The 25,010-nt window shown below is 37.6% G+C and overlaps 1 protein-coding gene across 1 annotated transcript in view; it reads left to right on the forward strand.

Annotated features, from left to right (window-relative positions):
- LOC109436229 (transmembrane 9 superfamily member 2-like) overlaps window positions 1-25,010 on the forward strand; it is a 95,146-nt gene that overhangs the window by 36,946 nt on the left and 33,190 nt on the right. The window contains exons 8-10 of the mRNA XM_088794812.1: window positions 9,804-9,883; window positions 23,333-23,441; window positions 24,408-24,540. Coding sequence (XP_088650938.1) covers window positions 9,804-9,883; window positions 23,333-23,441; window positions 24,408-24,540 — 322 coding nt within the window. The remainder of the gene's footprint in view (window positions 1-9,803; window positions 9,884-23,332; window positions 23,442-24,407; window positions 24,541-25,010) is intronic.

Consider the following 25,010-nt stretch of genomic DNA (forward strand, 5'->3'; position numbering starts at 1 on the left):
TTTAAAGTTGTATAACATAGCTAAGATCTCAAAGTAAGTAAGTTCTTTATGTTAAAACTATTCAAAGGACAATCAATAAAGGAATTGCTGTATTAAATCTACTACATTTCAAGTAATGTAGTAGGTACTTTACTTTCTCCTACTTCATATTGAGGTTTGAAAGAGGTACACGGGAGATCACAGGGGTGCCCACGCCTGGTGTTGGCAGGCTGGCAGGCTGGCTGGCTACTCAAATGGAACCTTAAAGGAAGAATATCTTGTGGAAGAGACAGAGTGTAGTGTAGTGAGAAGAGCACACATATTGACCTGTAGTTAAATTAAGGCTTGGCCACTTACTACCTGCATGAGCCAAGGTAAGTCATGTGCTCTCTGAGGCATGATTTCTTCTCATGTCATTTCATCCTCATTTTCAGAATATATAAAGCCCTTAGCCTGACAAATAGTAGGTCCTCAATATAAGTCATTGTTTGTACAGCTGGAATTTTTCCTTTCATAAATCACTATTTTTATAAAGATAGGGAGTATTTTTGGTAGGTAAATGGACAAACAAACTGGCTATTAACATTCTGATGGATCATGTATCAGCTCTCTAATGCTTGTGCTTCCCAGAGGGTTTTCTGGAAACTAGTTGCTTCATATTTGATTTATTTTATTTTATTTTATATTTGCTTGGTATTTTAAAAAGTCTTATGTGAAAAAAGGATTCTATGATGAGGTTACTCTGGATAATGTTAGGTTAAACAATGTTAACACGATGGTTTCAAGAGTATTTATTCAGTATGTTAGAAAGCATTGTGAATTTTCAGAAGGTGATTATAATGTGCATTTTATAGACCATGGCAGAATTCATGAGGATATAATGTTCTGTAGAACATACTAGGGAAACACTGCACATGGTGCTAAGAAGTATACAGCTTTGTACAAATGGGACATTGCATGTGCTATTTTCACTTAATGTCTATGTCATGGACATCTTTCCTTGTCAATAATTGTAGAGCTACACCTTTCTTTTTACTGCGTGCATAGTACATTTAATATACTGGTCATAATTGACTTAGTGCCGTATTGATAAAAATAACTCAAATGTCTTTTTTTTTAAAAATTAAAGTTTATTGGGGTGACAATTGTTGGTAAGGTTACACAGATTTCAGGTATACAATTCTGTAACACATCACCTATATATCACATTGTGTGTTCACCACCCAGAGTCAGTTCTCTTTCAGTCACCATATATTTGATCCCCTTTACCCTCATCTACCACCTCCCTCCTCACTTACCCTCTGGTAACCACTCAACTATTGTCTGTGTCTATGAGTTTTTGTTTCTTCATTTGTTTGTCTTGTTCTTTTGTTGTTTTTCAGTTTTATATACCACATTTCAGTGAAATCAGTGAAATCAGAATATGCGTATCCTACAAATACTTAATAAGCACATATTACGTTCCTGACGCTGGGGTTACAAAAATAAAAAGAAAGAAGTGCACATCAATAACCTTCTCGACGTTTTCTGTCTGACTTATGGTTCTCAACTTTTTCTGTCTGACTTATTTCACTTAGCATTCTCAAGATCCATCTATGTTGTCGCAAATGGCACTATTTCATCTTTTCTTATGGCAGAGTAGTATTCCATTATGCGTATGTACCACAACTTCTTTATCCATTCATCTATCAAAGGACACTTTGGTTGTTTCCATGTCTTGGCCATGGTAAATAAAGCTGCAATGAACATTGGAACACATATGTTTTTATGGATAAATGTTTTCAGATTTTCCTAAATGTCTAATTTTTAACTATTAAAAACAGTGCTTTAATGAACATCCTTATTTTTTACTTGTGTGATTATCTCCTAGAATTAAATTCCTAGAAGTAAGATTATTTAGGTAAAAGGGTGTACACGTTTTGATAACCCATTGCTAAATTATTTTTCAGAAAAGTTGCTAAGCCTGAGGATCTGCTATTACCTCACACACTCAGCAAAACTAGGTTTTTGTCAATCTTTTAAAATCTTGTTTCAGAATTTTAATTCTGTGAGTATACCAAAGGGAGATAGATTTATACTAGGCAAACTCCTAAGGGTCCAATGTATTAATTTATTAGAATATCAATTTATTAATTTATATGGAGAAATAGAAATGTATAGTGGACCATAACATTCATGTTAGCTGGTTAGCTACATATGCCTATAACAAAAATATATGAAAAAGCAAATATAAATAGAATAAATAGAAAGTTGCTTGGTGGACATAGGACCCCAGAGCAAAGGGAAGTGAGGTATTAAAAGATGGTTTTCATGGCACTCTAGTGCTACACTTGCCCATGGACCAGATGTTTGTATTCATGGGTTAGGTATTCTTAGCTGTGGACAATATTAGAGGTGCTTCACCAACTTTGGGGCTTTCCTTTTTATAAGGAAAACCTTTTATAACTATGTAGATCTATGTATTTCTCTTTTTAGTTTTTTTTTAAGACTATTTTTTTTTTTTTTTGGATTCAGCTTTGGTTATACTTGATTTTGTCGAAGGCTTATTTCTTATAGCTTTAAATGTGCTTTCCTGAGACTATACCCTAATCACCTTATTTAGGATTAGATGTCAAATCTCTTCAAACATTTACAAATTGTGCTTGGTTTGTGTCATTTCTATAGATGGCCTGAACAGCCATTATAACATGTTTTTTCCTAATCTTTTTCTGAAAGCAATTCCAGATTGGGGATGCCTTGCTTCTGTCCCTATGTATCACCTATAGTGGTTATCTCCATTTTATAAACGAGGATACTGAAGCCCAGTGAGCTGAAGTAATTTTCTCAGGATCATAGCTAGCAGGAGGTGAAAATGATATTCAAACTCAGGTCTGTCTGGCCCCAAAACTCATAGTTTTCCCACTATACCATTCTGGCTTTCTGTATTAAAGGTCTATTATATCTTCTGCCTACAGAGTTACTGTAAAGAAAATGAGAAACGTTTATGTTAGAAACGTGTGTGTGTACTTTGAATCATCCAAGCTAGAGGTCAGGATTATTTGATCCTACATCCTGCAGTTTACCCAAAGTACAATTGGTGAAAACAGTCAATTTACTAGTCCAATAAGTATAGTCCAGTTTTATAATCTCTGGATGAAATACAGAAATGTACTCTGGTGGAAAGGAATGAAATACACCCTGAAGAAATTAAAATTTCCCTAATGGTTGAGAATACTATTCAAAGTCTAAGCTGTTACTAGAAGTTGATTGAAGGGCTGAAGCCCTTGTAGATTTTTATCACTTAAAATAGTTTTATCACAAAATAGTTTGGCTATTTAAAATTTAAATGTAGGGAATCCTATGTTTACAATAAAAGCCAAGGGAAAGCACATCTAAATTGAAGTTCAGATTTATACCTGGAGCCTACGAGGTAAGGCGTTAGTGGTATGTCTGCCTGTTAGGAAGCAAGTGTTGCTCTCAAAAGAGCAAGGGGCATCTGAAGAACAAGGTCAGATGCCCCTATACCAACTGGGAGAATTTGGGGAATCACTTTATGTAGGGTTAGGTCTTAACCCTTTGTTTCTTAGTAGTCAAGTCTAAATCCTGAAAGCTATACCAGAAGAGGGAATTTCTCTTTCCCAGTGAAACTCATTTAGAGTGCTTAGAAGTCCCTTGGCTTCCAGAAGTGGCACAATGGAAAGAACCAGACATACCTCAGTTTCAATCCTGGCTTTGACATTTACTAGCTGTGGGAACTTGGGCAAGTTACTTTGAGCCTATATTTCCTGATCTATAAAAATGGGGATAAAATAGTCACCTCATGTGATTGCTGTTGGAGATAAGTGAACCTACATATAAAATATTTAACACAGTGCCTAGCCCATAGTAGATACACAGTGTTTCCTATTCCTTCTCTCAGATACAGGAGCACTTGATTTACAGATGTCTTATACAACAGTAGTTCATGCATGCAGAGAGTAGAATTAAGCAGTGAGGACGCACCAAGCCACAATATTCTGTACCTGAACACTAGAAAATTGCTGTTTTAGTTGGAGGGTGAGGTGCAAGGAGGAGTGGTGATGTATATCTCTAATGGTACTATTTCTTTATTTTCTGTCTTGGATTGAAAATGCTTTTTTAATCCAGTAATAATTGTATATATCAATATTTTCCAAAGTGCATTCCTTAGAACAGTAGTCAAATAAGTTTGGAAAATGCTACTTTCTGCTGTCTCCTTTCTCAGCTTCACAAAGCATATTAGTAAGTTATTTAAACGTCTCTTAATACAGAAACCTTTTGACTGAGTCTCACTCAGCATTTGACAACCATATTTGACTATGGAGTTCTCTTCTGGAGTAACATTTATATCGCACTGCTGATTCCACTTTAGGTATCCCAGGTGTGCATAGTTGTTGTGTCTTAGAGTGGCTCACAAAATGCTATTGAACTGATAACATAAAATAGTCTGAAATTTCAATGGACAAATGAGAAACAAAGCTCTATATGTTGGTAAATGTAGCTACAAAATAACTTAAACTACATTATGGGTTATGAATAATTTTGTCAACTAACTGAGTACCTAATCATCATTTATTGAATTGCTTCAGTGGGAATGACAAAAATTGAAAAATCACTATTTTTTCACCCTCCAATTAAATAATTGATTCAGGTCAATGTTATCAATGGATATTAAAATTGTAGGTGAATGAATGTTGGGGAAACTGGTTATTTTCATAGTGGCAAAGCATCACCCCACAGATTATTTGCTAATTGCAAACTGGAAAGTATAAAAATAAGTAAGTAGATAATTAAATAAATAGCCACTTGGTTGTGAGCTCCATCTTCCTGGCCTCTACCATCTTAGTGCAGCCACCTGCAAAGTGCTGGTTGGGCACAGAGCCTGTGATCATTGGAGTTGTGGGCCTGAGCCCTGGTCACAGAAAGGTTCAGAGGCAATACAGTAATTCTTAGTTTAAAAAGTTTTGTCTTTTTGCTTTTTAATTAAGCATCTTGTGCACTTTATGTTTTCAGAAAATTATACATGTTCCCAAATAGGTATAAAGTTTGGAGTTTTTTAACAGTTTTGTTCAGAAGTCATTGAGGAAGGGTAATAAAGATTAACATTTGAGTGAAGACCTTTTATTCACCCATTTATATGACAAATATTTATTGAGTGCCTATTATATGCCTAGCATGGGAATTTTTTATAAAGTATCTAGTTTAATTTTATTTCTCACAAAGTTCTCTAAAGGCAGGTACTATTTCAAATCTTCATTTTATAGAAAATAAAACTGAGACGCATAGAGGTAAAGTCATTTGCCCAAGGTCACAAATGTAAAGGATTATAAACCTACATTAGTTTGATTGCAAAATCCAGGCTCACACAATGGAATACTATTCGGCGGTAAGAAAAGATGATATAGGAACATTTGTGACAACATGGATGGATCTTGAGAGTGTAATGCTGAGCGAAATAAATCAGACAGAAAAATCAGAGAACCATGTGATTTCACTGATATGTGGTATATAAACCAAAAACAACAAAAGAACATGACAAACAAATGAGAAACAGAAACTCATAAACACAGACAATAGTTTAGTGGTTACCAGAGGGTAAGGGGGGCGGGGGGTGGGAGATGAGGGTAAGGGGGATCAAATATATGGTGATGGAAGGAGAACTGACTCTGGGTGGTGAACACACAATGGGATTTACAGATGATGTAATACAGAATTGTACACCTGAAATCTATGTAATTTTACTAACAATTGTCACCCCAATAAATTTTAAAAAATGAATTAAGAAAAAATCCAGGCTCTTAACATAGCCTCTTTAATACATGGTATGAGTTTAGAATGGGAAAGAATTATGGTGGGTGAATTGGCCAAGAAAGTTTTATAAGGGAGGGGCCTTGAAGGATGCTGAAGATGATTTGGATAGAAGGGATAGAGGTGTGTGAGGCTTTGTGAGAAGGCCCATAGACTGAGTTAAGAGGCCTGGATTTTAGGATTTGGGAGAGGAACCATTGGTAGGGCTTTCCAGGTAAGAATGTGTGCGGTGTGTATGGGGAACAGTGAATAAACCTGTCTGATTGAAACAAGTTTTTTTCATTTGGTTATTCATTCATCAACAGACAATAAATGTACTCTATGTGCCAGCTGTTAGGTGCTGGGGTATATTCGTATAGCTGCCTTTTTTTTTTTTTTCAAAATGCATTCCTTATTTTCAGGCAGTATGGATTGAAAATCTGAAAATTTTGGTGCTGGTTTGTCTCAAATTCGTACTGTGACCTTGAGCAGGTTCATTTTCCTCCCTGGACCTCAGTTTCCTCACAATAAATAAGTTGAGAGAGTTGAACTGGATCTGTAGTTCTCAACCCCATTAGAATGATATCCTCTTTTAATAACAAATGTTTTGTAATTCTTCCTTTACTATTATAAAATTATATTAATAGATACTAGTTAATTAAACCTGTCTATACACATAGTTACTACAAAGATCAATATAGCACCCTAATTATAATATAAAGGAGAAATAAAAATAAACTTTTTTGCAAGATACTTTTTTTCTTTTTTATTAAAGAATAGTTGACATATAATATCATATTAGTTTCAGGTGTACAGCACAGTGAAAAAAGAGAGTAACTTTTAATAAAATAAATATATATTTCAGCCATCAGAGCCATTCACCTGTGTGTGTCATCATTGTAAACGTGAAACCTATGAATACAGATGGATAAAAGAATGTTTACCTCCCTGGCTCAAATACCACATCTTTCCAAGTGATGCCATGACTTTCTGAAAATGTTGGTCAATTTTGGTAAAGTTTCAAGCCAAACATAGTACCATTTTCCCTCAGTTGACATGGTAGTTCCTTTCCTGGGGGAAAAAACCAATGTATATTAAAACTGTAAAAAACTTTGTTTAGCTGTAAAGTGAAGTTAGAATATAGGAGCAGATAGTCATAAGTAGTTTTTCACTCACACGAATATTGGATGGGGGCATTTGGAAGTTCTTAATTCATTGTGTGGGTCTCCCAGTGCACTGCACGACGACCGACATTATACTATGCTGCTAAACGCCAGGAGGATCCCCACACGTTTTCATTATGGCCACTAGGGGGTGCTGCTCCCTCTGTTAAAAGCAACCGGATAGAAGAAGCTCAAGTTGCCTGTTGGCTTGATTCTTTGAGACTGTATTTTTACTGAGTGAAACCTATTATGGGATATTATTGTGTCATGAATCAAGAAATCCTATATTTCTGCTTTTACTGCGTGTGACTCCATTATAAACAACATTAAAGACCTGTTTACCTTATGTGATATTTTGAGAATTGTTGTCTTATAAAAGATTTTGAAACTCTAATTCATTTTAAGTGGATTAAAAATAGGTTCCACCACTTAGTTAACTTTTTTGAATTTGTCATTTTGTTCTCAAATGTGCCTTAGGATTTTAAAATAATTTCTTATTTTCTTAGGTAAGAGTAATATATATTATGGCCTATTATTTCCAGCAGATGGCAATGTTGGGTGCAAAAACTACTTGTTTTAACAACTGCAGATTTTCAAGGTTCTCTTTGTATTTAAAATCCAAACGTTATAGTGCATATTTGAAAGCATCTTTTTTAAGCTTGATGAGTTAACTTGCTTAAGGCAATGAATAGGAACAATATTTTAATAGAATGGTTAAGGTAAGTCTTTTCATGCAATGAATATTTATGCTTGGATTTATCAGTTATATAAATTCTGATTTCCTTGTAGGTTTTTAAAAATAATTTATTTTGAAACAATTTCAAGCGATAGAAGAAGTGTGAGAACAATACAAAGAACTCCCATAGTCCCTTTATCCAGATGCTCCAATTGTTAACATTTACCTCATTTGCTCCATTGTTCACTCTTCTCCCTGTGTGTCCATCATCATTGGTCTTCCTTGGAATCTTTGAGAGCTGAATGTCCTGTCACCCCTAAACACTCCAGAGTGTCCTTCCCCCAAACAAGCTCACTTTCCTACATAACTATTAGTTTGGTGCAAAAGTAATTGCGCTTTTTGCAATTACTTTTAACCTTTAAAACCACAATTACTTTTGCACCAACCTAATAGTATTCAGTCCTCCAAATCAGGGATCAATATTGGTGTCACATTACCATACGATCCAAATTCATTCAAATTTTCACCAGCTGGCCAACATTGTCACTTTTTCCTTTTCTGGTTTATTATCCTTTCCAAGATTACATGTTGTGTTTAGATTTTGGTCTCCTCCAGTCTAGACCAGTTCTTTAGTCTTTCTCTGTCTTTCATACCATTAACATTTTTAGAGTACAGACTTTACATTCTGTAGGAACAACATCAGCCTGGGCCTGTCTGATGATTCTTCATGATCAGCCTCAGGCCATTCATTCTTGGCAGGAATACGCAGAAGTGATACCTCACATCAGGAGGCACATGTCAACCTGCCCTGTCACTGGTAATGTTAACCATGATTACCTGGTCAGCAGGTTTTGACTAAAATCTAATGTTTAATTAAAACCCATTTAAATTAAAACCTATCATTTGGGTTTTATTTTTAAAGCAGTGTACATGACTTTCTTTACAACGTACCCCAAACTTCAGAAAAAAACACCCAAAGACACCCAATTTTAAATAAGTCATTTCAATCAACTTAGTCAATCTGTACCAGCATTTTCCTTTTGTTAAGAACATGTCATAGATTTGAGGGGTAATAACTGCATGTATGGTTTAAGTTGTTTATTGAAGATTGCCAGTTAAGATCATTATTTTGGGGGATATTTTATAAGAAAGCTATTGACAGTTTGAATTTGATCAGACATCAGCAGAAACAGCTTGATTGGTAATAGTATTTTTTTGTTTTTTATTCAGTACTGAAACTATAATACTTAAAAACCAAACGTCTTTTATAAACTTGTTGCTATAACATCTCAAAATACTTAACATACAAAAATGTAAAATATTAGTGTATTCAATAAGACATGATGACTTAAGTTGAACAGTGTTTTATAATTAAACAAAATACCCCAATAATAAACCTATTTGCAGGAGGTGGAGTTGGTGGGTTGCAGTGCAGCAAGTTGACTTTTAGTTCAATTTAAATAATAATATTGATACTTGTATATGGTGAAGACTTCAAAGCATATAGAAAAGGTGTAAGTAAAATTCTCCCTTCCCTTACCATCCCTAATTCCTTGCCTCTCCCTCCAAAAGTATAACCATTATTTTTTCTTATTTATTCTTACAGAAGGATGTTTGCATCCAAAACATATGTATATTATTTTGGGGGGGACAATGGACTCTTCCTATGGAATCTTTGCACTTTTTTTCTCACTTAATGCTATTTCATAAACATGTCATCACCTATAGATTCGCTTAATTCTTTTAATGGTTACATAGTATTTCTTAGCATGGATTACCATAGTTTATTCCTATTCAGGTGGGCATGTTTGGTTCTTTCTAGGTTTTTAAATTTACAAGCAAGACTACAGTGACTCTCATTACATATGTCTTTGTGTACCTTTGAAAGTTGCAATTAAGATGACAACGTGGTACGGACAAAATGAAATGAAGTATGGGGTGGATTTAGAGTTACAGAAAAAGAGTCACAAAAAGGTGCATTTCTGTTGAGCAGAAGTAAACTAAAATTATTTTCTCTGTAGTCTCTTTCCAAAGTGAGGTAGAATATCAGTAAATAAAGTAAGATAAAAATGGCTGGTGGATCTCATGATTTCATGAAGTTAGAAGTAAAGAATGGAGGATAAATTATCTGTCTGTTTAGTATTATAACCAGCAAAAGTTCAGTTAAAGTTTGGCCATATGATTTTATATTTTTGTTTTAGGAAAGCAAAAATATCAAGTGGGCTTCTAGATGGGATTATATTTTGGAGTCCATGCCTCATACCAACATTCAATGGTTTAGGTAAGCACTTTGTGAAATAAAGAATAAGTAGTTTCAAGGTGGGAAATGTAAATATTCATATATATATATATGTAAACCTATATATACACACCTACATGTGTACATTATATGAGCATATATATACACATATATATTTTAAATTATTTTGTTACCAGAGATGATCTTAGTGACATTTTTTCTTCTCTGTGGCTACTTTCCCCTTTCCTTCCTCTCCCCCACTTCTCCACATACACACACAAAAAAAGAAAAAAGAAAACTGTATTTTTAAAAATTTTTAATTAAAATATAGCTAACATACAATATTTTATTAGTTTCAGGTGTATACCATAGTTATTCAACATTTATATATCTAAAGAAGCAATCACCATGATAAGTCCAGCGACCATCGGACACTGTAACATGCTATCACAGTATTATTGATTATATTCCCAATGCTGTACATTACATCTCCATGACTCATTTGTTTTATACCTGGAAATTTCAACCTCTTATTCCTCTTCACTTATTTCCTCCCTTTTTAAAATTTTCAATTACAGTTGACATTGAATGTTATTTTATATTAATTTCAGGTGTAAAGCATAAGGGTTAGACATTTATATAATTTACAAAGCGATCTTCCTGACTAGTACCCACCCGGCACTATACATAGTTATTACCATATTACCAACTATATTCCATATGCTTTATTTCCCCATGGCTATTTTATAACTACCAATTTGTAATTCTTAATCCCTTCACCTTTTACACCCTGTCCCCCAATCCCTTCCCATCTATCACTCCAACAAATCTAGTAGCATTATGACACCATACATAGTTATTACAATATTATTGACTATATTCTTTATGCTATACTCTACATCCTCATAACTACTGTGTAACAACCAATTTGTACTTCTTAATTCCTTCCTTTTTTCACCCACTCCCAACCCCCCTTCTATCTGGCAACGATCAAACTGTTCTGTGTATCTGTGTATCTATGAGTTTGTTTCTGTTTTGTTTGTGTGTTTATTTTGGTCTTTAGATTCCACTTACAAGTGAAATCATATGACATTTGTCTTTCACTGTCTGACTTACTACAGTCAGCATAATGTCCTCTAGGCCTGTCCGTGTTGTTGCAGATGGCAAGAGTCATTATTTTTTAAGGCTGAGTAATATTCCAATGTATATATGTACCACCTTTTCTTTTCTTTCTTTTTTTAAATTAGATTCAGGTATACAAAACAATGTAATATTTAGACATTTACACCCCTCACAATGTGATAACCCCCCACCTTTTCTTTATCCATTCATCCATTCAGGGACACCCAGGTTGCCTTCATAGCTTGGCTATTGTAAATAATGCTTTAATGAACATATGGATGAGCATGTCCCCTCGAAGTAGTGTTTTGGGTATCTTTGGATAAGTATCCAGAAGTGAGGTTACTAGGTCCTTCTTTGTCTCTTGTTATAGTCTTTGTTTTAAAGTGTATCTATTTTGTCTGGTATAAATATTGCTACCCCAGCTTTTTTGTTTGTTTCCATTTTCATAAAATATCTTTTTCCATCCCTTTACTTTCAGTCTGTGTGTATCTTTCGATCTGAAGTGAGTCTCTTGTAGGCAGCATATGTAAGGATCTTGTTTTCTTATTCATTCATTCAGCCTATCTTTTGATTGGAGCATTTAATCCATTTACACTGAAAGTAACTGTTGATAGATATATAGTTATTGCCATTTTATTGTTCGTATTTTTTTTTTAAATTTTATTTTATTAAATTTATTGGGGTGACAATTGTTAGTAAAATTACATAGATTTCAGGTGTACAATTCTGTATTACATCATCTATAAATCCCATTGTGTGTTCATCACCCAGAATCAGTTCTCCTTCCATCACCATATATTCGATCCCCCTTACCCTCATCTCCCACCCCCCACCCCCCACCCCCCTTACCCTCTGGCAACCACTAAACTATTGTCTGTGTCCATGAGTTTCTGTTTCTCATTTGTTTGTCTTGTTCTCTTGTTGTTTTTGGTTTATATACCACATATCAGTGAAATCACATGGTTCTCTGCTTTTTCTGTCTGACTTATTTCGCTCAGCATTACTCTCTCAAGATCCATCCATGTTGTCACAAATGTTCCTATATCATCTTTTCTTACTGCCGAATAGTATTCCATTGTGTATATATACCACAACTTCTTTATCCATTCATCTATCGAAGGACATTTTGGTTGTTTCCATGTCTTGGCCACCATAAACAAAGCTGCAATGAACATTGGAGCACACGTGTCTTTATCTCTAAATGTTTTCAGATTTTTTGGGTAGATTCCCAGGAGAGGGATTGCTGGGTCATATGGCAATTCTATTCGTAATTCTTTGAGGAACCTCCACACTGCCTTCCATAACGGCTGCATCAGTCTACATTCCCACCAACAGTGTATGAGGGTTCCTTTTTCTCCACAGCCTCTCCAACATTTATTATTATTTGTCTTGTTGATGATAGCCATTCTGACTGGGGTGAGGTGATAGCTCATTGTGGTTTTGATTTGCATTTCTCTGATGATTAGTGATGTTGAGCATTTTTTCATATGTCTATTTGCCATTTGTATGTCTTCTTTGGAGAAATGTCTCTTCAAGTCCTCTGCCCATTTTTCAATTGGGTTGTTTGTTTTTTTGTTGTTGAGTTGCATGAGTTCCTTGTATATTCTGGATACTAGCCCCTTATCGGAGGCGCTGTTTGCAAAAATCTTCTCCCATTCCGTTGGTGGCCTCTTTATTTTGTCAATGGTTTCTTTTGCTGTGCAGAAGCTTTTAAGTTTCATATAGTCCCATTCATTTATTTTAGCTTTTACTTCCATTGCCTTTGGAGTCAAGTTCATAAAATGCTCTTTGAACCCAAGGTCCATAAGTTTAGTACCTATGTTTTCTTCTATGCAGTTTATTGTGTCAGGTCTTATGCTTAAGTCTTTGATCCATTTTGAATTAACTTTGGTACATGGTGACAAACAGCAGTCCAGTTTCATTCTTTTGCACGTGGCTATCCAATTCTCCCAGCACCATTTATTGAAGAGGCTGTCTTTGCTCCATTGTATGTTTTTAGCTTCTTTGTCAAAAATTATCTGTCCATATTTATGTGGTTTTATTTCTGGGTTCTCAATTCTATTCCATTGGTCTATGTGTCTGTTTTTCTGCCAATACCATGCTGTTTTGATTATTGTAGCCCTGTAGTACAAGCCAAAGTCAGGAAGTGTGATACCTCCATTATTGTTCTTTTTCCTTAAGATTGCTTGGGCTATTTGGGGTCTTTTGTGGTTCCAAACAAATCTGATGATTTTTTGTTCTATTTCTTTAAAATATGCCATTGGGATTTTGATGGGGATTGCATTGAATCTGTATATTGCTTTGGGTAATATGGCCATTTTAACTATGTTGATTCTTCCAATCCATGAGCACGGAATGTCTTTCCATTTCTTTGTGTCTTCTTCAATTTCTTTCAAAAATGTCTTATAGTTTTCAGCATATAGGTCTTTCACATCCTTGGTTAAGTTTATTCCTAGGTATTTTATTCTTTTTGCTGCAATTGCAAAAGGAATTGTTTTTCGTATTTCTTTTTCTGAGATTTCATTGTTAGTATATAGGAAGGCAATGGACTTTTGTGCGTTGATTTTGTAGCCGGCAACTTTACTGTATTCGTTGATTGTTTCTAATAGCTTTTTGGTGGAGTCTTTAGGGTTTTCTATATATAGCATCATGTCATCTGCAAAGAGTGATAATTTAACTTCTTCATTCCCAATTTGGATGCCTTTTATTTCTTTCTCTTGCCTGATTGCTCTGGCAAGGACTTCCAACACGATGTTGAAAAGCAGAGGTGATAGGGGACATCCCTGTCGTGTTCCTGAACGTAGAGCAAAGGGCTTCAGTTTTTCACCATTAATTATGAGATTAGCAGAGGGCTTGTCATATATGGCCTTTATTATGTTATTTTCCTTCTATACCCATTTTATTAAGTGTTTTAATCATAAATGGATGTTGTTTCTTGTCAAATGCTTTTTCTGCATCAATTGATATAATCATATGATTTTTGTCCTTTATTTTGTTTATGTGATGTATCACATTGATGGATTTGCGTATGTTGAACCATCCTTGTGCCCCGGGGATGAACCCCACTTGGTCGTGATGAATAATCTTTTTAATGCATTGTTGTATTCGATTTGCTAGAATTTTATTTAGGATTTTTGCATCGGTATTCATTAGAGATATTGGTCTGTAGTTTTCTTTTCTTGTGCTGTCCTTACCAGGTTTTGGTATCAGGGTAATGTTGGCCTCATAGAATGAGTTAGGGAGTACTGTCTCTTCTTCAATTTTTTGGAAGAGTTTGTGCAGAATTGGTATTAGATCCTCTTTGAAGGTTTGGTAGAATTCACTAGTGAAGCCATCTGGTCCCGGACTTTTGCTTTTGGGAAGGTTTTGGATGACTGATTCAATTTCGTTACTGGTGATCGGTCTGTTTAGATTTTCCAGTTCTTCATGGTTCAGCCTTGGAAGGCTATATGTTTCTAAGAACTTGTCCATTTCTTCTAGGTTGTAGAATTTGGTGGCATATAGTCCTTCATAGTATTCTTGGATGATCCTTTGTATTTCTGTGGTGTCCGTGATAACTTCCCCTTTTACGTTTCTGATTTTGTTAATCAGTGTCTTCTCTCTTTTGATCTTAGTAAGTCTAGCCAAGGGTTTGTCAATTTTGTTAATCTTTTCATAGAACCAGCTCTTTGTCACATTAATTTTTCTATTGTCTGTTTGTTCTCTATTTCATTTAGTTCTGCTCTAATTTTTGTTATTTCCTTTCTTCTGCTGACCTTGGGTTTCACTTGTTCTTCTTTTTCTAGTTCTTTAAGGTGTAACATGAGGTTATTTATTTGGGAGTTTTCTTGTTTCTTGAGATAGGCCTGTATTGAGATAAATTTCCCTCTTAAAACTGCTTTCGCTGCATCCCAAAACTTTTGGTAGGATGTATTTTCATTGTCATTTGTTTCTATGTATCTTTTGATCTCTCCTCTAATTTCTTCTTGACCCAGTCCTTCTTTAAAAGTATGTTATTTAATCTCCATGTATTTGTGTTATTTCCCGCTTTCTTTTTACAGTTGATATCCAATTTCAAAGCCTTGTGATCAGAGAATATGCATGGTATGATTTCAATCTTCTTAAATTTGTTGAGACTGATTTTATGTCCCAATATATGGTCTATCCTTGAGAATGTTCCGTGTACACTAGAAAAGAATGTATAGTCTGATGTTTTAGGATGAAGTGCTCTATAAATGTCAATTATGTCCATTTCATCTAATGTGTCATTTAGGGCTACTATTTCGTTATTTATTTTCTGTTTGGATGATCTATCCATAGCTGTCAATGATGTATTTAAGTCCCCTAGTATAATTGTGTTTTGGTCAATTTCTCCCTTTAGTTCTGTTAGTAGTTGCTTGGTGTATTTCGGTGCTCCCTGATTGGGGGCATAAATATTGATGACTGTTATGTCTTCTTATTGTACAGTCCCCTTCACCATTATGAAATGTCCATCTTTGTCTCTTGTTATCTTTTTCACCTTGAAGTCTGTTTCATCTGATATCATTATGGCTACACCTGATTTTCTCTGGGTACCATTTGCTTGGAGTGTCAATTTCCACCCTTCACTTTGAGTCTATGCTTGTCTTTGTAGCTGAGATATGTCTCTTGGAGACAGCATATGGTTGGGTTTAGTTGTTTGATCCAATCTGCTACTCTGTGCCTTTTTATTGGTGAGTTCAGTCCATTTACATTTAGGGAGATTATTGATATGTGAGGATTTCCTGTCATTCTATCTTTAGTTTTCTGGTAAGGCTGTGTCTCCATTGTTTCTTTGCCTTTTTGTTGTTGTCTATTATTTCTGTGTGGTGGTATTCTATGATGTTTCCCTCTGTTTCTTCTTTTATTTCAGTATATATTTCAGTTCTGGATTTTTTTTAGTGGTTACCCTTAAGTTTATGTAAAAGAAAGTTTGATAATTAGAGTATTCCATTTTCTTCAGCACGCTTACTTTCTCCATTCCCATATTCCGGTTCAGGCCTTTACTCTCCCCCTTTTTGAGTTTTGGTTGCCACAAATTGTCCCTGTTGATGGTGGTCGAATAGCCTCCTTTAATATTTCTTGTAGTGCAGGTCGTGTATTAGAAAATTCCCTCAGCTTCTGTATGTCTGGAAAGGTCTTTATTCCTCCTTCATATCTAAAGGATATCTTTGCTGGATATATTATTCTTGGCTCATGTTTTCTCTCTTTCAATAGTTTGAATATTTGGTTCCACTCCCTCCTGGCTTGTAGAGTTTCTGCTGAAAAATCTGATGATAATCTAATGGGCTTTCCTTTGTAAGTTACCGTCTTCTTTTCCCTGGCTGCCTTAAGGATTCTTTCTTTGTCGTTGATTTTAGACAGCTTCAATACAATGTGCCTTGGAGAGGGTCTGTTGGGATTGAGGTAACTAGATGTTCTATTTGCTTCTTGGATTTGAGGGTCCAGTTCTGTCCACAAATTTGCGAAGTTCTCATCAACAATTTGTTTGAATATATTCTCTGTTCCCTTCTCTCTTTCTTCTCCTTCTGGTATGCCCATTATTCTTATATTGCTCTTTCTGATGGAGTCAGAAAGTTCTTGTAGAGTTCTTTCATTTCTTTTAAGTCTCAAGTCTCTTTCTTCTTCTATTTGTGTCATTTCCAGGTTTCTATCTTCGATGTCACTGATTCTTTGCTCCATCTGCTCAACTCTACTACCTAAGCTGGTTATTTCATTCTTAATTTCTTCTATTGAGTTCTTAATCTCCAGAAATTCTATTTGGTTCTTTTTTAAGATTTCAATCTCTTTCGTAAAATGCTCATGCTGTTCTTTGATTGAGTTTCTGAGTTCATTTAACTGCCTATCTGTGTTTTCTTGTATCTCGTTGAGTTTTTTCAGAACTGCAATCTTGAATTCTCTGTCATTTAAGTCACATATTTCTGTATCTTTAAGTGCCTTCTCTGGAGATTTTTCACTTTCTTTCTGAGCTATCTTGTTGCCTTGGTTATTCATGGCGATTACTGGTTTACTATTTCTCTTCCTAGACATCTACAGGAGTGACTTCTGCAACAAGTTGATAGAAAGCGGTCTTTCTTTTGTTTGCCAGTACTTGTTGGTAGACTGTTTTATTATTTCTCCAACTGCAACTTATTTTTCTTCTCCCACACGGTAGTGCTATGTTTTCTCTGCACTATTGCAACTTCTCACACAATGGGGGGATTCCCTGGGAGACGGGCTTCTCCTCTGTTAATAGTTCGTCTAGGTCACAGGGCGCAGTGTCCCGGTGGGTATGCGGAGAGCTTTTGATGTTCCAAAGCTCTTCCAGCTCCTGATTCAGAGCCCGTATATTTCAGCAGTTCTGTTTACTCCTGCAGGGATCCGCCCAGATAGGTGGGGTCAGGGGCGGGGTGAGTTGTGAGAGGTGGCCCAGAGCAATGGCGGCGACCACCACCACAGCCGGTCCTGCTTCCACAGCTCTCTCCCCTTTGCCGGAATTAGTTGGGCTGTGAATTTGTGTCTGTGGTCACAGTTCTCAAGATAGCAAATTTTTTGTTGTTTTGATCTGACACTGCTACTGTTTCGCTTCTAGCACCGGGCAGGTGGGGGCGGGGTGAGCTCTGGGAGGGGAGGGAGGGGGCGGCTAGTCTCAGTGCCTAAGGCTCCGTTCTCTGCTCAGCAGTGCGGGCTTAAACCACCGTTTTCAGCCTTTTTTCCTCAGTCTTTTCTCCGAGGTCTCTGCCGTGAGCGTTGGGTTCAGCCGTGTTATATGCTGTCCCCTCAGCCCTGTGGAGCCCTGGCGGTGCCCTAGCAGTCCGATCTTCCGCTGCTGCAGTAGTTCCGGGAAGCAGCGAGCTCGGCGCACTGAGCTAGGTCTGCGTCCTGTGCCCGCGCGGCTCCGTCTCCGCGCGCTATCCCCTTCCTCCTCCCTCCACTCACGCGAATCTCCCACCTGTAGGTGATTTCAGTCGGTAGTGGGCCTCTTCGTCTTGCCTGTCTGCTGTGCAGGGAGTCCTTTGTGGAGTTTTTGTTGTTCAATTCTTTGTAAATTCCAGGGGAGCTTTACAGAGGCTCACCTCACGCCGCCATTTTTCCGGAAGTCTATTGTTCGTATTTTTTATCTTTTCTTTCATCTTAAAGAAGACCCTCTAAGATTCCTTGTAATTGTGGTTTGGTGGTGATGAGCTCCTTAGCTTTTTCTTTTCTGGGAAGCTCTCTATCTGTCCTTTGATTCTAATGATAGCTTTGCTGGGTAGAGTAATCTTGGTTGTAGTCCTCTATTTTCATCACTTTGAATATTTCGCGCCAGTCCCTTCAGGTCTGCCAAGTTTCTGTTGAGAAATTAGCTGACAGTTTTATGGGAGCTCCCTTGTAGGTAACTAACTGCTTTTTTCTTGGTCCTTTTAGGATTCTGTCTTTGACTTTAATCTTTGCCATTTTAATTATAATGTGGACCTCTATGGGTTTATCTTGTTGGGTACTCTCTGTGCTTCCTGGGCTTGTATATCTATTTCATTCACCAGGTTAGGGAAGTTTTCTATCATTATTTCTTCAAATAGGTTTTCAATTCCTTGCTCTCTCTCTTTTCCTTCTGGTAGTCCTATAATATGAATGTTGGTATGCTTGATGTTGTCCCAGAGGCCCCTTAAACTCTCCTCATTTTTTTGTATACTTTTTTTTTCTTTTTTTTGTTCTGATTGGGTGTTTTCTGCTACCTTATCTTCTAAATTGCTGATTCGATCTTCTGCTTCAACTTATTTATTGTTTATTCCCTGTAATGTATTCTTCATTTTTCTGTTATTGTATTCTTTATTTCTGATTGGTTCTTTTTTAAATGTTTTTTGTCTCTCCTATCTCTTTGTTGAAATTCTCCCTGAGATCATTGAGCATCCTTATAATCAGTGTTTGGAACTCTGCTTCTGGTAGACTGCTTGTTTCCATTTTGTTTAGTTCTTTTTCTGGAGTTTGGTTCTATTCTTTTATTTGGGACATGTTCTTTGTCTCCCCATTTTGGCTGCTTTCCTGTGTTTGTTTCTATGTATTAGGTAGGGCTGCTATGTCTCCCAGTCTTAGTAGACTGGCCTTATGTAGTAGGTGTGCTGTGGCATTGTCTTCCTGGTCACCTGAGCCACCCACTCCAGGTATGTGCCTTATTTGGGTTGTGTGTGCCCTCCTCTTGTAGTTGAATCTTCGTTGCTGTTTGCATGTCAATTGGAGGGGTTGACCCTTGGACTCATTGGTTCTGAGGACTGGCTGTGACTACAGTGGAGAAGTTGTTGTACATGGGTGACCATACAGAGCCAGATGTGCCTGAAGAAGACATTGGTGCCTGCGCAATCTTCCCCTTGGGTGTATCATCCTTGGAGGTGACTGGCTGATGCCCCAGCTCATTTTGAAGCTGGCCACTGGGTTTGCCAGCCTCAGGGCCACCTGGAAGGGGACCCACTGCATGTCAAATTCAGCTGCAGCTCATGCCTTATCCAGGGCCACCCAGCAATCTGCAGATGGTCTCCACCCATGCCATGCTTGGATGTGCCTCTAGAGTCCAAGCTGCAAACCAAGTCTGGCTGCCACTAGTGCCAGGCTTAGGGCTGCTCAGCCAGAGGTACATGACACTCTCAAGCCAGATGCTGCTTGTCTGGGTTCCCTAATCCTTTGAGAGAACCTAGGACCATCTGCAGGATGAGCCAAGGCAGGCAGTTTGTACAAAAAACCCACTGGAAGCAGCTTGGGTGTGCCCGAAAGTTGGGTGTGGTGGGGTCTCAGAATCACCAGGGCATGGTGAACACACGGCGTCAGCCAGCCTGTTGTAGACTCAGATATGGCTGCCTCCTGTATCTGCATGCCTGGAATGGGAAGGGATTGACAAAGAAACAATGGCTTTTGCCAGCTCCTCCATCTGGGAGAAAGCTGTTCCTCCAGCCCTTGTCCTAAAGCCAGACAACTTATCCCCCCCCCCCACCATATATCCCTGTGGCCTCTCCAGCTGCTGCCCCAGTGTTGGATCTCAGAGCCAGTGATTCTGTCAGTGAGTAAGTCTACGTGTGGAGTGCACCTGGGAGTGCAGCCACCCTCTGTCTCACTCAGGCACAATCTCCACTGGTTTTCACAGCCAGAAGTTATGGGGACTTCTCTCTCTGGCACTGGAACCCTGGGATGGGAAGCCTGGTGTGTTGCTGGAACCCCTTGCTCCTGCGGGGGGACCTTCGCTGCTGAGATATCGCCCCAATTTTTAATGGTCACATGTAGGTGTTGGATCAGCCATTTCCGCGTCTCTGCCCCTCCTACCAGTCTCAAGGTGGCTTCTTCTATATGTCCTTAGTTGTCGGGCTTCAGTTCAGCAAGATTTCAGGCAATTCTTGAGGATGGTTGTTCTGTAGTTTAGTTGTAATTTTGATGTGATCGTGAGAGACGGTAAGTGCAGTGTTTACCTAGTGTGTCATCTTGATTGGAACCTTGATTCTTTTTTCTTTTTGCTGTTCTGATTGGGTGTTTTCTGCTACCTTATTTTCTGAATTGCTGATTCAATCCTCTGATTTATCTAATCTACTGTTGATACCCTCTAAAGTATTGTTGATTTCAGTTATTGCATTCCTTATTTCTGACTGCTTCTTTTTTATGTTTCCTATTTCTTTGTTGAAGTTCCCCCTGAGATCACTGAGCATCCTTATAACAAGTATTTTGAACTCTGGGTCTGGTAGATTGCTTATCTCCATTTTGTTTAGTTCTTTTTCTGGAGCTCTGCTCTGTTCTTATATTTTGGACGTTTGTTTCCCCATTTTGGCTGCCTCCCTGTGTTTGTTTCTATGTATTAGGTAGAGCTGCTATGTCTTCTGGTCTTAGTAGAGTGGCCTTATGTAGTAGGTGTGCTGTGGGGCTCAGTGGCACAGTCACCCTGGTCACCTGAGCCAAGTGCTCCTGGTGTGTCCCTTGTGTGGGTTGTGTGTGCCCTCCTGTTTTAGTTGAGTCTTGATTTTTGTTGGTCTGTGTGGGGACAGAGCCAGGAGTGCAGTTTTCAGGCTCTTGCCCTCACGTGGAAAGGTGCTGGCACAGGTAGTAAATGGCCATCAACTGTGATTGGATGGCCATCAGCTGTGGCTAGTTGGCTGTCAGCTGTAACCAGTGAGCCATTGGCCACTAATATAACTGCTGTGGCTACGCTGGCAGAAAACGGGGGCTAGCAAGAAGATGGTGGCTGAGCTGGCAAGCGTGGATTGTGGTTAGCAAGTGAGGTTGGTTGGCAGAGAGAAATGGGCAGCAGGTTTCAGATAGTATGGCTCCTGCTTCCTGTGTCTCCAACCCAGCCACCAGCGAGAATATAGTGGTATGACTCCCCTATCTATGGCTCCGTGGGTGTTCCTTTTTGGCCTCAACATATCCTGCATTCTTATGTGGGAAGTGGGACCAGAGACCCTGCATGACACCCGGCATGACAGTCTGATAATAGGAGGGATTGACTTTCAGGCTGATTAGTTGTGAGGACTGGCTGTGACTACAGTGAAGAGCTGTTGTGCAGGGGCTGACCCGATGGAGCAGGATTTGCTTTAGTAAGGCTCTTGTGCCTGCCCAGTCTGCCCTTTGGGTATGTCGTTTGTGGAGGTGGTTGGATGGTGCTTTGGTGTTGTCTGAAGCTGGCCATCAGGTGTATTGGTTCTGGAGCCTCTTGGGCAGGCTCTGGTGCAGACCAAGTTCCGTTGCTGCCTGTGCTCTTCCTGGGACCACTTGGTATGAACTACAAATGATCTGCAGATAGTTGCCACTTGTACTGGGCTTGGAGGTGCTTGGGAGAGGCTAAGCTGTGAACAGTGTCTGGCTGCCAGTTGTGCCAAGCTTGGGGATGCTTAGCAAGAGGTGTGGGGTATGCTGAGGTCAGATGCTGCTTGTTTCATGAATCACCTGCTGTTTGTTTCAGGGCAGGGCAGCAGTGTTAGTAGCTAGTTTGATGGAGTTCTATATACTGCACCCACCTGTGTGGGGTTGTGGGCAGGCTCAACAAAGGAACAATGGCTTCTGCCAGCACTTCTGTATGGGAGAAAGCAGCTCTTCCAGCTCTCTCCCTGGCACCAGACAATTCAGTTCCTCCCCATATGTCTCTATTGTTTTTTGAGCTGCTGCCTAAGAGCTGGAGCTCATAGCGAGTGAGTCCATTTGTGATAGGTTCATGTGCAGGCCCTTTGAGAGGATCACCTGGGACTGCAGTCATCCTCTGTCTCACTCAGCCACAATCTCTGATGGTTTTCACAGCCAGAAGTTGTGGTGACTTCTTTTCCCAGCATTGGAAGTCTGGGCTCGGGAACCTGGTGTGGGGCTGGAACTCCTCACTCCTCAGGAGGGACTGCTGCAACTGAGATATGTCTCCCAATGTTTAACCATCATATGTGGGTATGGGACCAGCCCATTCTGCATTTCTGTCTCTCCTACCAGCCTCGACATGGCTTCTTCTGTATATCCTTAATTATAGGACTTCTGTTCAGCTAGAATTCAGGCAGTTCTCCACGATGGTTGTTCTGTAGTTTAGTTGTACTTTTGATGTGGTGGTGGGAGAATGTGAGCATGGCATTTACCTACTCCACCTCCCTGCCCAGCAACTCTTTAGATAAAATTTATTTAAAAGGTTTCTTTACAGGAGCTGTGAAAGTGAAGAGCCTCCAGATAGATTGTGGCGCTAATCTCTAATAGTATTAATATTTATAATGTATCAATAAATGTACTTTAGTTTCTGTCATGATATAATTGACTTATGATGTTTAAGAGACATTGTAGACATCAATTATGCTATTGGCATCTTTCTAAAACAATGCTGACATTTTCGTAGATTCTGGTGAAATTTTTAAATGTGTTTGGGTTTGGCTGGATGGTGGGATTGCAAAAAGTGTTGATTTTGATTTGGGGATAGTTTTTTAAGTTTTAATTTTAGAAAGAGTAAGAGCTGGTAGGTAATTTGTCCATGGGGTCTTTATCCTGAAACTCACAGAGCGATAAAGTTAAAAGACTATAGCCTTGGTCTGTCAGCTAAGAACTCAGTCAGCCATTAGTTAAACCTTGATTCCTGAACTTTCATTTCCAGTTCCACACTCTGAAACTAAGTTTGTGTTACTGATCTTATTCACTTCTCTGTGTTTCTTTTCAGGAATGTACTCTTAAAAAATTCTAAAATAACCTTAAGAATAGTTTTGTTTCTATTGCTTTGTTTGTAATACATGTTGGTGATGGAGCTTTAAGTTCTTTTAATATATTGATGTATTGAGCCTTTAATCTGAGTTTAACTTTAGAAAACTGATCAACATAATGATAATTTGAATGTCTCTTATATATACCACATTTTATTTTTACTGTTCAAATAAGGAACTTGAGATTTAACTTCTCTCTCTTTTTTCTTTTTACATCTTTTAGTATTATGAATTCCTTTGTTATTGTTCTCTTCTTATCTGGAATGGTGGCTATGATTATATTAAGGACTCTCCATAGAGATATTGTGAGATATAATCACATGAATGCATCCGTAAGTAAAAATGCACACATTTGATTCAGCAAATATTTGAATAACTATTCTGCCCAGTTCTCAATGCTATATTTCTTCTTACAGTATAACACCTTAAATACAACACATTTTTGATACATAGTTATTTTGCATATTGTATTGAATCACAAATTACAAATAAAAACTCATAGACAGACAACAGTTTGGTGGTTACCAGAGGGTAAGGGGCAGAGGGATGGTAGAAGAGGGTAAAGGGGGCCAAATATATGGTGATGGAAGGAGAACTGACTCTGGGTGGTGAGCATACAATGTGATATATAGATGATGTGTTATAGAAATATACACTTGAAAGCTATGTAATTTTACTAACCATTGTCACCCCTGTAAATTTAATAAAAAAGAAATTATAGAATTGTGTAGATTCTTAAAAAGTATGGGTAAATTTATTAGAGAGTTATTTTATCAAAGAGTTGATAAACTTTTTATATTCCTTTTTATGTGTTTCTGAGCTTTCTTTTTTAAATAATTATTTAAGATTTTCATTAATTTGGAGCATGAGATAAATGTGCCAAAATTGAAAAATACTGTAATTTAGGTAAATTTAGTTTTTATCTGTTATGTTGTTTTGACTCTTGTAATCATTTGTATATTAGTGAATTTTTTTATATTAGTGGATTTTTAATTTCTATAAAATTAGTTAAATTCTTTATATATCTTAAATCATTTCACTTTCTTCATGAAAATCAAGCCAGTTATGTGCTTTATATAATTAATACATTCCCTCCAATGCAAAACTTAGAGTAAGGGGATGACTCATTTGTATGACAGGATCCCATACTTTCCAGAGACCTGTTATATCTAAAATGAGCCATTGGCTTCCAGTTAGTCTGCCTTTAGAGGAAAATTCAGTTTCATCTAAATTTCAAAGCTCTTGTAACTTTCTATCATAGTAACTTGTATGTTTATTAAAGACTTTCTCCTATGCAGGAAGATAACCAGGAGGAGTTTGGTTGGAAGCTAGTTCATGGGGATGTATTCAGACCTCCAAGGAATGGAATGTTGCTGTCAGTTTTCCTGGGTCAAGGAATACAAGTTTTGATTATGACATTGATTACGTTATGTGAGTAGGCTCAGATCAATATGTATCATCTTAAACAATCTTAGTGAACTGCCAACATATGTCAAACTTTGATTTATATGTACAAAAGGACTTTGAAAATTAATACCCTAAAATTTAAGGAAGGTTGCATTTTTTAGTACTTAAATTTCTGTGTTCTCAAATTAGGGATATGAGTCTGAATATGTTCCTATATTAAAGACCTTTCATAGCTTCTTCAGTTCTTAATAATTTATTGTAATGTCCAATACACATACTCCTTGCTTTGCAAAATAGATGCTTTCTTGAAAATCAGCATGCGGGTAGAATCATATTTTAAGTGGACTAAAGGAGTTCATAATTCAAAGACTAGCATCTTGAAATTCTATGGCAAGTTTAAGTGCTGGTCTTTAAATGTATAAGTAAAATGGCATCGTTAGTAGGCTTACAATGGCTGATGAACCCTGGATGCCTTCACTTATAAACTAATAATG

This window comes from Rhinolophus sinicus, chromosome 18 (assembly GCF_057876585.1).
Source record: "Rhinolophus sinicus isolate RSI-liver-muscle chromosome 18, RSI-T2T, whole genome shotgun sequence".
NCBI classification, from domain to species: Eukaryota; Metazoa; Chordata; class Mammalia; order Chiroptera; family Rhinolophidae; genus Rhinolophus; species Rhinolophus sinicus.